Source organism: Pseudochaenichthys georgianus, chromosome 19 (genome assembly GCF_902827115.2).
Source record: "Pseudochaenichthys georgianus chromosome 19, fPseGeo1.2, whole genome shotgun sequence".
NCBI lineage: Eukaryota > Metazoa > Chordata > Actinopteri > Perciformes > Channichthyidae > Pseudochaenichthys > Pseudochaenichthys georgianus.
In genome coordinates, this window is record NC_047521.1 from 11068409 (window position 1) to 11081682 (window position 13274).

Here is a 13274-nt window from a genome sequence, read left to right on the forward strand (position 1 = left end):
AATAGGCTTTTAACTGTCTCAAACTGTCTTCATATTTAGATGAGTAATTACCAGTTGTAATTGGACAAGATGCTTAATATAAAGCCTTAATATAAAGCCTTAATATCATTGGAAAAAACAATCTCACCTTAAGTACCATTTACTTGCTTTCTCTGGAGGTTTGAAACATACCAATACTGATTTGTGAATATAGGTTTTTCCACATACTCAGAATTACACATTGTTAGATTTATTTATTAAATATGAGGATATTGGTTTATATGTCACTTAAATGCATGTCTTTCTGCAATGTATTGTATTGTGCTTTGCAATATTTGCTAAGAATGTGTTATTTAGCATTAGTCAGCATAAAAAAGAAAGCACACAAGTTTCCCTGCACTTAAGTAAGCTACTAATATGCTTATAAAGTAGATGAGACACTCATATTATGCATTAAATATAAAGCTAGTAGCCCAGCTTAGCATAACCAAACTCTATAAATAGCTAGTCTGGCAGGAAGTCAATGCATCCAGCCAGAAAAAACTGTCCTGTGCAAAACCACTCATGGAACCACAACTTGATATATTTACACATTAGTTTTTTGTCAAATCAAACAACACATATATAATGTCACGTGTAAACCAGAGAACCTTAGTTGGTGTTACATGTTACTGTTTAAGAGCAGGGCTAACTGTTTTCCACTGTGTTCAGTCTTTTAGCTAATCTGAGCTAAGCTAAGCTAAGCGGTTACTAGCTGTAGCTTTATTACTGTAAAGGTCTTGAGAGTGGTATTTATCTCCTCATCAAATTGAAGATAACAGACAGGAACATTTCCCAAAATAATTAACTATTCTTTTAACTGTTTTAGCTTTCCTCCAAAAAACATTCTCGTGTTTTCTGAACCTTACCTGCTCCATTCCGTGTAATACTGTCTTATCACCATGTCTAAAGGAAACTCAATACCTTAACCATAATCAACGTAAAAGACTCTGAATATGATCCTCTTGCAAGCTGAGCTAAATCCATCTGCAGAGCCAGAGCCCCCAGCTGATTAACTCAGATTGAAGGTCCTGAAATTACCCCCAGACTTGGTCAAATAGATGGCTTAATGAAGGCCGGCTAATGGGGCGGAGAGCTATGCATGCGTGTCATGTATCCATGCGTCCCATCATCAGCAGTGCTGGGAGCAGCCGGGGCCTCGAGTATTTACCACTGACTACATTTGTCCTTGTTTGTGGAAACAGTTTATAAAGTAAATGTACTTCTAATGCTCTAATCTGACCTTGATGTTTGCAGTGTGTCAAATACCTAACGAGAGACATATTTTATCTGCAGCTGAAACCTCTTTTCTTAGTCTCATTTAATTCACATCCTCCCATATCTGTAGTGTTTTGTTCTCTGCACAATTTGTTCCCTTCATGATTAAGAGCTGCGTATCAAAGGTTGTTTCATCTCGTTCCCTCTCCAGATGGCAGCCATTTGAATAGGAATTCAAAGCTCTGTTCAATAAAGGTCACTTTGGACACAAACAACAATACACAGAGATTTCAGTATTTAACCATTTTGCATACATTTACTCTGGGAAAGGACATCAAAAACTTGAGTTATTATCTTTGAAACCTACTTGGATAAAGCTCAGTAAACTGACAGCATGACTGAAAGCAGTGTGTGAGTATTTGGGAAAGTTCCGTGCAGTCATGAGCATCTGAATAGATTTATGTCAAACTCATTTCTCCCAATCTTTCCCTCCTTTTGAGGAGCTGGCTGGAGACAGAGCCGCCATCATCACGGAGCAGTAACGTCTCAAAAAACAAAGAGGCCCTTTCAGAGTCCTCAGCAGCCGTATCCCACACCCACACATTCAAGAGGACACCCAGGCCCATCCAGAACACAGCCTGGAGTCATTAGAGAAAGCGTGTGTACTTACACAGCAGTACAACATTCACAGGAAAACATTAAGCTGCAAAGAAAGGCTTGGAGAAGAAGAAATTACAGCAAAGGATGAAATAAAAACCAGGCATGTGTCTCCCTCTTGCCATCTCATCTGCAGGGATTCATCAAACATACACAGGACTTATTCTCACTCCTTACAACAATATATTGGGCTATCTGAGGAGCTCAGGGGTCTGGGGCCAGGAGCCTCCCCGGACCGCTCTGCCACAGAAGGAGCCAGCAGAGATCTCAGAGGCAGACGGAGAGGCTCCAATCTCAGTGAACTCTGGACTTAAACAATGGCATAACAATATTAAAGGGGAATTCCACCAATCAGTCTGTTTACAGGTCTTGGGTAGTATGACTGCACGTGTAAAAAAGGTTTTTAAAAGCCTTACGTGTGCACAGTCCGATAAAATCAGTGAGTTCACTTGTGAACGTCGTTCGGGGCTGAAAACGTCTAGATCAAAGGAAAAAAAGATCATGAAGTTTAGTTAAAAGATAATTACCATACCTCTGTAATTAATGCTGGCTTCAATTACTTTGAAACGTGGTCAGTTACTGAATACAATTCACCAGTTTTTATAAGAAGTCACCGAATCCTTTGAACTGTTTTAAAGTATATAAAGAAAATACTGCCAAAAACTACAAGTGCAGTGTATAGAACTACAACATGTGCAATGCACTTTTGATAAATGAATATCTTATTTAAAGATGTAAACAAAGTGTATCAAGTGATCCGTGGCAATCTAACCAGGCTATAATCTAATTGCACGTGTTTTCAAATGTAATCTGGGTTGATTGAAGTATTTTTGTAATTCTGATTACTTTACAACCCTGTGGGAAATATAGCCAGCAGGTCAAGGTCAAGTCAGTGCTTCCTCAATTTTGATATATCTATATGTGTCATAAATTGAAATATGGTATTGGTTTGTACAAGTTATCATTGTTTAATGTTCCATGCATCCTGGGCATGTTTCTGATGCAACTGGAGTCCAAGAGTCTCTTGATGAGATTTCCAAAAGGCAAAGATCCACTATTTCTTTAAAGAGACTCCCAGGTAGAGACAAAAACCAGCTGTTTGGATTACCCAGGTTGAACATCATCAGAAGCCCTGATATCAAACACTCTGGCACTTCCATATTCCCACACTAAACCCTTCCCTCTCTGTCATAAATCTGAATTTGTATTTGGCTTCGCAGTGACTGTGATGAAATACAACACTGCAAGCACCAATAGATCCTGCAGCAGAGAGCAGCTTCTCACCTCTGAAAGCTGCTGATCCCACGTGTAACCCCACACTGCTGCAGCCCGGGTGGCGGGGCAATTGACTTTACCCATGAAATATTCATATGAAGATGTTTTGAAATACATTTTCATTTATTAAAGTCACCAAGTCTAAATAATGGATTGTGGAATGTGACACCGGAGATGGCTCAATTTCACAATGAAAAAAACCCATTAGGCAGGTGCATTAAAACGTATGGAACCCTTTGAACCTAATGTGTAATCTGCAGTGGTGGAAGAAGTACTGACCAACTGGGAAAATACTCCACTACAAGTAAAAGTCCTGCTAAATACAAGCATGTTTTTCCAGCAAAATGTACACGATAAACAGGAACAGTGCAGTAAAATGTTCCCTCTGAGTCTTTTACTTTTATATGATGTTGTTTTAAATTCATTTTATCGATGTGTTGGTTGCATTTTACTGCTTTAGATGCAATAATTTGACATCCTTTATTTACTGTTAAATCCTTCAAAGAATCTCCGATTATCTTATAAATCACCAGCTTACTGAAAATGTATATAGAAAGAAATGACAGAGGCAATACAGTGCTTCCAGTGTTGCTAAATAGTGCACGAGTTAAATTCTTGGTGGTAATATGCATAAATGTGCACTTTAAAGCTTGTTAGTATCAACAAAGCACAGACATCAGACAAATCAATACATCTGCCATTGAAACCCAAAGACTAAGCTAAATAAAAAACACATTTGTAGCCATGTGTTGAAAAAGGGTGGCAATATTAACTGTGGGCGTTTCTATCTGTAATAAAGCACACACTGCCCTCTGTTGATCAAATAAGAAAACACAAGACATTTTAGCATTCAAGCATTTTATTTGTAAAAAAAAGGAGCTCATATAATAATTTATAAATCCTCCTTGGACAAAATGTCAGTAGAGCACACACTAAGGCAATGTACAGTGTGATAGTGTTCTACCGTGAAATACTGGACGTTACCATGAAAACGGCATTTTTTGTGAAATTGAACGAGTCATGATGTATTTCATAAACACTTTGAACAGAGAACTTTGTCTTAATATACAGTATTAGAAAAGCTTATCATGTGTCAACACTTTCCCATCATTGTTTCACATTCTGCTCAGAACATACTTCATACTTTGCTCCATAATGAAAGACATATTACAGTATTATTAACTATTTGTTTCATTGTGAATTACAATCAGAGCTCATTTTGCATTGCTCCAACATACTTACTATTCAGCTTAGTTGAACCTTTTGTTATTGACATAAAACTGTCAAACATCCTTGCTATCTAACACTTTACCGATCCCAGTAATCTCTTCTGCCTTACAAGTATACTATATTATCGTTACTGCTGCACGCTTTCTTTTCCGGTTACAGTTCGTGGAGCCTTTGCTATTTTGGCCACTTTCTCTTTTTTAACCTCTACCTTCTTTCCTTCCCCCTTCTTCCCCTCGCCCCCCTCGTTTTCCGGCTTGAAGGCGACCTTCCTCAGTTTGTGCTTGCTTTGGATGGGAGCTTCGAAAGTCAGCGAAGACTTGAGGAAATCCAGAGGGAAGATGCCCACGTCTCCGTCGAAGCGGTTCTTGGTGATCTGCAGGGACCTGCGGCCGGGACAAGTCGCCAGCTTCTTCTCCTGCAGGATCAGGACGTTGTCGGCCTCTTGGCTGGCCTGGAAGGGGTTACAAGTGGAGATGCTTCTTGTAAAAGGACTAAACATCGTCAGGACAACTCAATTAGTGTTTTTTTTATTTGTAAAGATAAGGCTCTTTTAAATAGAAAAGGAGCGCGACACTCACGAGCAAATGTATAAAATGAAAAGGCATAGGCGATAAGAGGAAATGGATGTTAAACAAAAGTAAACTACAGCAAGTAATATAGGGGATATGTAGGGATTGAATTTCTATTTAGACTTTCCAGCAGTTTTTCATAATTGTTATCCATGTGTAAATAATGATTTGTATAAAAACTCTTTAAATTGTTATATCTGAAACAATATTTTGCGATTGATCATTTCTTATTCTATTGTTTTGTGCAGTGTTTTTATACTTTAAAACCCTTTATTTATTTATTTTAAGTGTTTATATGATTTTTTTTAAATCACATTTTCCATATACTTTTTTTGTTTTTTTGATTCAATGTTTTGTTCTGTCCTCTCCTTGAGTCCCCTTGTCCTATTTAAAGAGAATTAAGTATACAAACTTTTGAATCAAATTGTCTTAAAATACAATTCTGATACCGAGTTCTTCACCTTTTTCTGTCTTACCTTTGCTGATCCGAAGATGGATGCTGTTTGCAGATCCCGGTCGTCCTCCTCTTTCCTCGGGTGAATGACCAGCGTGACGTGGCAGCTGCTGTTGGTGGCAAACTTCCTGAAGGCTCCAATAATGTGGTCCTGGACAGCAAACCTGGAAGCATCATGTCATTATGTATTTGTGATGGGAAAGCAACATTGATGAAACAGAGTGGAACATGAACAAAAGGTTGTTTTTCTTTATATTTGTTTTAAATCTTACTCACTTGTCTACTGAGAGGTGTTCCTGCCCCATCATGAACTGCAGGTTGTCGATGATGACGTGGTTGATATCATACAGGTAGACGCTATGTTGCATTGTGTCAAGCACCGCCCTATTGAAAATCCGTCCATTAATTGTACAGTCAGTAAAAATAATGCATGGTCTTCAAATATCTGTTTCTGTCAAACTAACAATACAAAACCCAAAATAATAAACTGAAAATTGGCTCTTTTTTGGGGGCGACATCATGAAAAACCAATGTTGTTCGGTAAACATGGGATTCAACAAGCCTTTCAGATCTGGCTCCCCTTGTAACTTGTTAGAATTTACCACCAACAATGGCTTTTTCAGAAAAGGGATTCAAAGAGACAGCTGCTCAAAATTAAAGCATGTTAACAGGTTCTAGTAGAGACTCAATTTACACGTGTAACCTTAAAATTGAGCGCGATATGTCCTCTTTAAAAAGGGCTTAACCAATGATGTCAGTTTGTTTTCTGACTTATCCTTTTGGCACCATATCAAAGAATTAAAGCAAGTTAAAAGCAAACACTGGCATATTCCTACAGCTACTGTTGACAGAATCCAGTTTAATGAATTGATTGTATGGTCTTGGCTAAAGCACTAGGAAAAGTAGCATGGGATGCCTACTGGGATTTAGAAGGACATATTCATTGAAACACTTACTTGATGTTCTGCTGCCCGTGGAAAGTCATAAAGTAGAGAGGCAGCTCTTCGAACTTGTCTGCCCAGAAGTCGTACTGCTCCAGGTTGTTCTCCAGCCTCTGCATGGCAAACTGAGTGAGCATGACCTTGGCCAGACGCACGTTGTTGATCTCAAAGCTGCCCCACAGCGTGTTGACGCCCTGCATGCAGAGGTCCAGAGCAACCTCGCTGATAAAGGTGGTCTTCCCACTGCCAGTGGGACCTGGTTATAAAAACAAACATATATTAAGACCAATGGATACATTTTTGTTTTTCTTGACCACTTGGGAGCATTCAAACTAGTTGAAGCACAACTATTATATTTTTGTTAAATGTTTTCACAAACTAGTGGCCACATTTCTATCTCTGACATTCAGAAGGTCGGTTGTAGAGAGCCCTTTGCTACCTTTGGAGCTGTTTTGAATGAAAATGTCTAAAAAAGCCAAATTTGGAGAACTCCTTCTTTTTTCAGTTTTATATCTTATTTAACTGACTATCTTTGGGTTGTGGACTGACAAAACAAGACATTTTTAACTTCAACTTGGCATTTGAGAACCTGGGATATACATTTATTTGCCATTTTCTGAAATAGTTTAGACAACATTAATCAAGAAAATAATCAGGAGATATTCAATTATAACAACTACGGTTTTGTGGGCTAGAAAACCAAAATAATGTGCCGAACGATGCAACGACCCTTTTGGGCCTAGGGGAAGTGTAGAGTTGGTTGATCATTTAGTATTGTATTAGAATTAAACAACAACCAAGACTATACTATGAACTGTGATTCAAAACTTGGTCTTTAAGCATCATGGTTCTTCATACCTGTGAAAACAGTCAGCTCCCCCTTGCGGTGTCCCTTCAGGATCCTGTTGAGCTCGGGAAACCTGGCCCACTTCACTCCGGCCACCTGCTCTGTGTTCGACAGCTCCCCGTACACGTCCTCTCTGAGCTGCTTGAAGGACACGATGGACTTATGTGCTGCTGGGATGGAGGATTTGATGATCTGTCCCAGGTTCTTCCCCTGAGCCAGCGCCTCCATGGGACAGGGTCTGTACTCCCCGGGCCGCACCAGCGAGCAGCGCCTCAGACCCAGCTTACGAGAGAAGATCTTCGACGCCTCCCAGGAGCGAATGTCGTCTCCCAGCCACAGCGTCACTCTCTTGAACTGTTCCAGGTAAGGCAGCAGGATGGGTGGGAGGCAGCTGGCCCCCCGTGGAAGAGCCACACTGGGGAGTCCTGTGGCTTGGCTCACAGCGAGTGTGTCCAGCTCAGAACCGGTGAGCACCACCTCCGCGTCCATACGGCCCACCAGGGGGAGGCCGAACAGGCTGTGGAAAGAATTACACTTTGGGACTGTGGCTTCTTTATAAATGACTTTGTTATTGTCTGTGCTTTGGGCGGAGAGGAGCTTCACGCCCTTCAGGGAGGAGTCGGGGCCCCCAAACCAGGGGAAAACCAGACTCTTGGTGGGTTTAAAGAGTCTCACGCCAAACTTCTTGAGTGTTGCATTGGAGACCTTTGAGATCTGAAACAAAGCATTAGTAAAGCTTATTATCCTGTGAGGAAAATTATCGACATGTTACAATATTTTCGGCACTTGTGGGTTTTCTGTCGCCACTTTTTAATAGCAGGTAGCTGGTTCCTCCACATGAACTTTTTCAATTCTCAAAATAAAAAACATTAATCCTAGGGGTTAGGTTTATTTAGAGTCTGAAAAAAAGAAAAAAAAAGTGCGTATTTAGAGAGTATGAAAAAAACAAATAAAGTGGCGACAGATAACCCACAAGTACCTATTTATCACCGATACACATCTGCTTACATGTACTATAGGCCTATTGTGTAGAATAACGAAACAAATGTCCTGCCTTGCCTTGTATTCTTTGATGTGATGGTGTCTGGCAAGTGGGTTTTCCCTATTATAATTTGTATAAAAAGAAAATCCTTAATATGTCATGAAAAAAACTCATGAAATGACACTCAGAAATACCTGGAACATGGTTTTAACCAGCAGAGCCTCTTCCTCAGGAACGTCAGTGAGCGGCACAGAGCTGGACCAGATCCTCTGCACCTCCCTCAGCTCGCTCTCCCTCTCCTCCTGCTCCTCCATACTCTCTGAGTATCCCAGCAGCACATGAGGGCTGAGGAAGTCCTGCTCCTGCTTCTGCATCACCTCCAGGCAGTCCTGGATATCCTCCCAGCTCCCTTCCACCATCGTGTCCTTACACAAAAACTGCCCGGTGGTTTTGTCGATGAACAAGCAGTAGCTGTCTTTCCTGTCGGACGGATTGATAAAGATGCTCTGGATGTGGAGGCAGCTGTGGCCATCGTGGAAGGGAATTTCTTTAGAGCGCAGGTACTGTTTTATGTCTGTGATAGTGAAAGGAGTTGTATGAATCTCTAAAGCAGACTTGGCATCATTTTTATAAGCCCTGGTTCCACTGTGTGCCAGGAAGTAGCCTTTATCAAGAAACTGTGGAGGCCTATGAAGGAGTCTCTGGGTAAGAAGTCTCACACAGGAAAAGGGTGGGAAGGGTCTTTGGTGCAGAAATCTTGGGGCTGCCACCTGCAAGAGACAGGTGGTGCCCCTCAGCAGCAAGTTCCTCCACATTAGTTATCTGGAAACGACATTAAACCTGCACAAAGAGACGTACAGGTTCATTAACTTACAGCAAAGCTACAACAGAGGTATGTTTGCATGACCTATGCTAGTGTAAGTCACAGCTCAGCTAGAGCAAAGACAGCGAGGAAGAAAACCGTTATTTTTGATTAAACAAACACTAGCTATGAAGGACAATTAGCATGAATGTGCATGAAAGCATCCACTAGAAATGCATATCGTTTTAATTAAAAAACAAAGACATAACATTGACTTACTGGCTCTGCCGTCTGCCCTACTTTTCCTCCATGCTTCTCCAAATCCCGGGCTTTTCGGTGCGCTTTCAAAACAAGTCCGTGTGAAACATACGCCGAAGTGCACCGAATACGTTTATATTGTTATGTTAAATGTGAATTCCTACAAAAAATAAATATTGAATTATAAAAAGTGTCTGTTTCATAATATGAATCCAACATTTTACATTTCTTTCAAAATAAGTATTATTATTAAGTTCTACCGCGCTCGTGTCATTGAAGTGTTTCACTCCGGTACATATTATCGACGGACCGGAATACATGCATGCCCGTCAAGTCGTCCTCTGTGAATGTTGTTTCTAGCTAGCATATTTTTGTCTCCAGCGTTTTTTTTTTAAAAACAAATGTTTAATTGAAATATATGCGCTAATTGTGTGCTAAACGATGACATCCAGAGGCACACCGAGTCGTTTCCTGCAGAGTGTTCTTCAGAACGGAGTGGGTCGCTATGTCTGCCAGCTCAAACGACTCTCCATCATCTTCTCCAAAAATGCACAGAGCTCGCTGGGAGTCAGGTAAAATATATGTTACATACATTACTTTAGAACCTCTTTCTTAAAGTTACAAATGTTAGTAGTTTTTTGTAAATAAATCAGATATTCTTTGGTTAACTTAGCACGAGTAATTAAACACCGGAAATTGACTGTATGTTTACAAACAAACAAAGCACTATCAGTAGGATAAGCACAGCATTAAAAACGTTTTCTCTTCTTCTTCAGGGGGTTCATTGAAGAGGGAGTGGTGGATTATGCCAAATACAACCCTTCAACTGTCGTGTATGTGTCTCCTCAGTCCTGCAGGATTCCCAAAATAGTTGCAGAATACCGTAAGTGCTCAGGACTGTGTTTTGATGTGACATCTGACTAATCCTGAATTTCTTTCCTCACTTAAGCACATGTTTTTAATAAATAGATCAAATAATAATAATAATGCTTTATTGTAGTGATTTCCAGGGAAATATATTTTAAAGAATTGCATAAATCTTGGAAATATGGACAAATATACTTGTGTGTCCACTCTCGCGATGTTAAAAAAGTTCCCAAATTTAGGAAAAAGAGAGGAAATACATCCGCATGTGTCCTGTGTAATGTGTTGTCTTCTGTAAATCCAACTGCTGTCCCTAAAGAAACTACCTAATACTACTTTGGTGATGCTAAACTACTATATTGCTACTTTAAATCAAAAGCATGAAAACAGGCACCGGGCTTACCAGGTTAACAGTTAAAAGTGAACAACAGTTAATAATGTGTGTTACTACTCTTAGTTCAAATCAAATCAAGTTTTATTTATATAGCACATTTATAAACGATTTTTGGTCGAGCCAAAGTGCTGTACATATAATAAAAATAGCCTACAGTAGAGACACTTTACAGCAAATACAACAGCACAGATTGTTCAGAATATCAGTATGAGAAAAACGACACCCTCTATCATTAGACCCTCACATCGTACAAGGAAAAACTTCCAGAGAAAACCCAACAGTTTAAGGGGGAAAAATGGGAGAAACTAGTTACTGTAGGGGGCAGTATAACACTGTTTTTTCTGAGACCTCTATTTAGCTAGAACTAACAATCCACTGGGAGTTTCATCCAGATGTATTGGTTCTTTGTGACACTGTTAAGTTTTGCAATAAGAAAAGTATGTACTATTAAAAGTCACTTGTAATTCATTATTTTCCCTCCTGCAGTAAACGGCAACGTGAGGGAAGAAATTGTCACAAGCAAAACGGCGATACAGATCTCTGAGGTTTTGACCAAGCTGACCAATCAGTCCGGCCTGGACATCATCCGCCTCCGAAAGCCCTTCCACACTGACAACCCCAGCATCCAGGGCCAGTGGCACCCCTTCACTAACCGGCCCCCGTGCATCGGCCCCATCAGACCTCAGAAACAAGATGCTGAACAAGGACTATCCAATATTTAAAGTCAAAATGAATGCTAAATTCTAGTTTACTGTAGAAAGATACATCATTTTTTGAAGCTGTTCAAGTGATCAATATGTTGGATATTTCTGCAGAAGACCTCGCTCTGGACTGGGTATTTTTCACCATGCCCTTTTGTCTGTTGGTGGCAGCAATTCTGTGCAGAGCTGTGCCGTTATTACCAGCTCTAAATGCCACATTTGAATAGACGTTACATGAATCCTCCAGAGGCTTGTCAGCAGGTATATTAAAAAAGCAGATAACTGTTTTTTTAAACCCAAGGTTATTTGAAGATTCATTGTAGTAAAGTGCAGCGCTTCAGAACAGATGAAACTTTGTATGAAATAAATCTTTAAAAAAAATGGTTCAGTTGCTGGGCATTGGAGTTATATTTTTGACAGCTTGTCAGAAGATCAGCAGAGCAACACTGATGTGCCGTCTGCTTCATTAGCTTTGACTGATTTAACTGCACTGATAATACTTCACAGACAAGACACATTGCAGAGGAACACCTTTCTTTATTTCCATGACACCAGGGAATGTACATGTTTTAGATACTGAGAAGGTTTGATGGTTTCCTTAATGCACAACAAATCCCTAAATTAAGATGACAGAAAGCTGTGTGATAGCTTGAGGGAAATGTTTTAAAGCGGAGGGGCCCATGTATGCTAGTTTTCAGGTTTCATAATTGTATTTTATGCCTCCACTGTGACATAGCTTTAATATTCAGAAAGGACTTTATTAGTCTCATACTGCCTGTGCTGCAGCACCTCTTTTCACCCTCTGTCGAAAACAAGAGCCCAGTCTGCTCTGATTGGTTAGCTGGCTGTCTGTTGCGATTGGTCTACTGCTTAGAGATGTCCCGCCCCTTGGCCTATCATGTACAGTGTGTACTATGTTGCGGAAGTAAATGAAGGACTATATGGGAGGCATTTCAGGCAGAGGAGGAGTGTGGGAGAGAAACGTAGCCTTTGCAGAACATTAATTATGCACAAAAACCTATATAACACAATACAGGAAAGGGAACACCAAAAAAGTAAAATAGGGCTACCTTCAGCAGCGCAGAGCTGTCCTGAAAACTCCTGCAGCGGGTGATTTGTTCTTTCTTTGCAGTTCTCACCCTGAATTCATCATCTTAGACTGAAACATGCCGGCTTTCCCTTTTAATCCCTAACAAATAACCTCAATGTAGTTCTCAACAAAAATACGCCATAACAGTCGTCCCATGAATACAAATAGGCATGAAAGGTGCCTCCAGGACAGATTGCTCATTGCTGTTGATTGATGGATACTAATCTGCTGGCATACATAGTTCTGGCCACTAGGAAATGGTTTGGGTATATCTGAGAGAATGCATGTAGAATAGGAGCGTGAGGCAGAGGATGATGATCAGTGAGAGACAGTGGAGCAGAGCTCTGCAGTGGAGCAGAGCTCTGCAGTGGCATACTTCTGCTGATATCACTCATTTCCTTCCAAATATCTATACTTGAGGATCATTGTTTATAAGAATGTGGATGCCATACAACTGAATTACCCTCAGCCATAAAGACTGCCGTTCCTGATGTGATAGATGTACTGCAAATAAAGCTGGTGACATTTTAATGATCTGTGAATTAAATCATGATTGTGTGAAAATGCAAATGTCCTGCATTTTAATTTATATATGCCACCAATTACAGATATCAGGGCCAGTACACTCCCATCACACCCGCGCTACCCAATGAAAACTGGCAAAGCTAGACCCACGCAAGGACATTGAAAACTCTAAATTAAGATGCTGTTGCTAAGTTACTGCCTTGCTCTGAAATATGGTCATTTTATCCCCCCTCTGAGCTTATGTGATACCTCTGCTCAGTCAAAGTCATATATGTAAATGGCTGTGGGCTCCATTCCCAGTGGAGTTCCCAGTGGCCTTGTCGCATGCCAAAGCTAAAAACAACCGAGTGTTGTGGTGTCTGGAGAGTTGGACTCAGTTTGAGCATGTTTTGCAAGTCATTTCCTGCCTTCCCCTCAAGGCTTTTGACACTGACGTTTTTTTGTTTCCC

At 40.4% G+C, this 13274-nt stretch overlaps 2 protein-coding genes across 2 annotated transcripts; one reads left to right on the forward strand and one right to left on the reverse strand.

Annotated features, from left to right (window-relative positions):
- Nucleotides 1-4015: 4015 nt before the first annotated feature.
- On the reverse strand, nucleotides 4016-9344 carry twnk (twinkle mtDNA helicase). The gene is made up of 7 exons (XM_034108163.2): nucleotides 9273-9344; nucleotides 8386-9031; nucleotides 7221-7923; nucleotides 6378-6618; nucleotides 5698-5805; nucleotides 5444-5585; nucleotides 4016-4849 (listed from the first exon to the last, which is right to left on the reverse strand). The coding sequence occupies exons 2-7, from the start codon at nucleotides 9004-9006 to the stop codon at nucleotides 4526-4528; spliced, it is 2139 nt and encodes a 712-aa protein (XP_033964054.1). The 5' UTR covers nucleotides 9007-9031; nucleotides 9273-9344; the 3' UTR covers nucleotides 4016-4525.
- A 212-nt stretch (nucleotides 9345-9556) lies between these two features.
- mrpl43 (mitochondrial ribosomal protein L43) lies at nucleotides 9557-11601 on the forward strand. The gene is made up of 3 exons (XM_034107255.1): nucleotides 9557-9823; nucleotides 10028-10134; nucleotides 10996-11601. Exons 1-3 carry the CDS (start codon nucleotides 9693-9695, stop codon nucleotides 11229-11231), a joined length of 474 nt encoding a protein of 157 aa, XP_033963146.1. The 5' UTR covers nucleotides 9557-9692; the 3' UTR covers nucleotides 11232-11601.
- Nucleotides 11602-13274: the final 1673 nt, after the last annotated feature.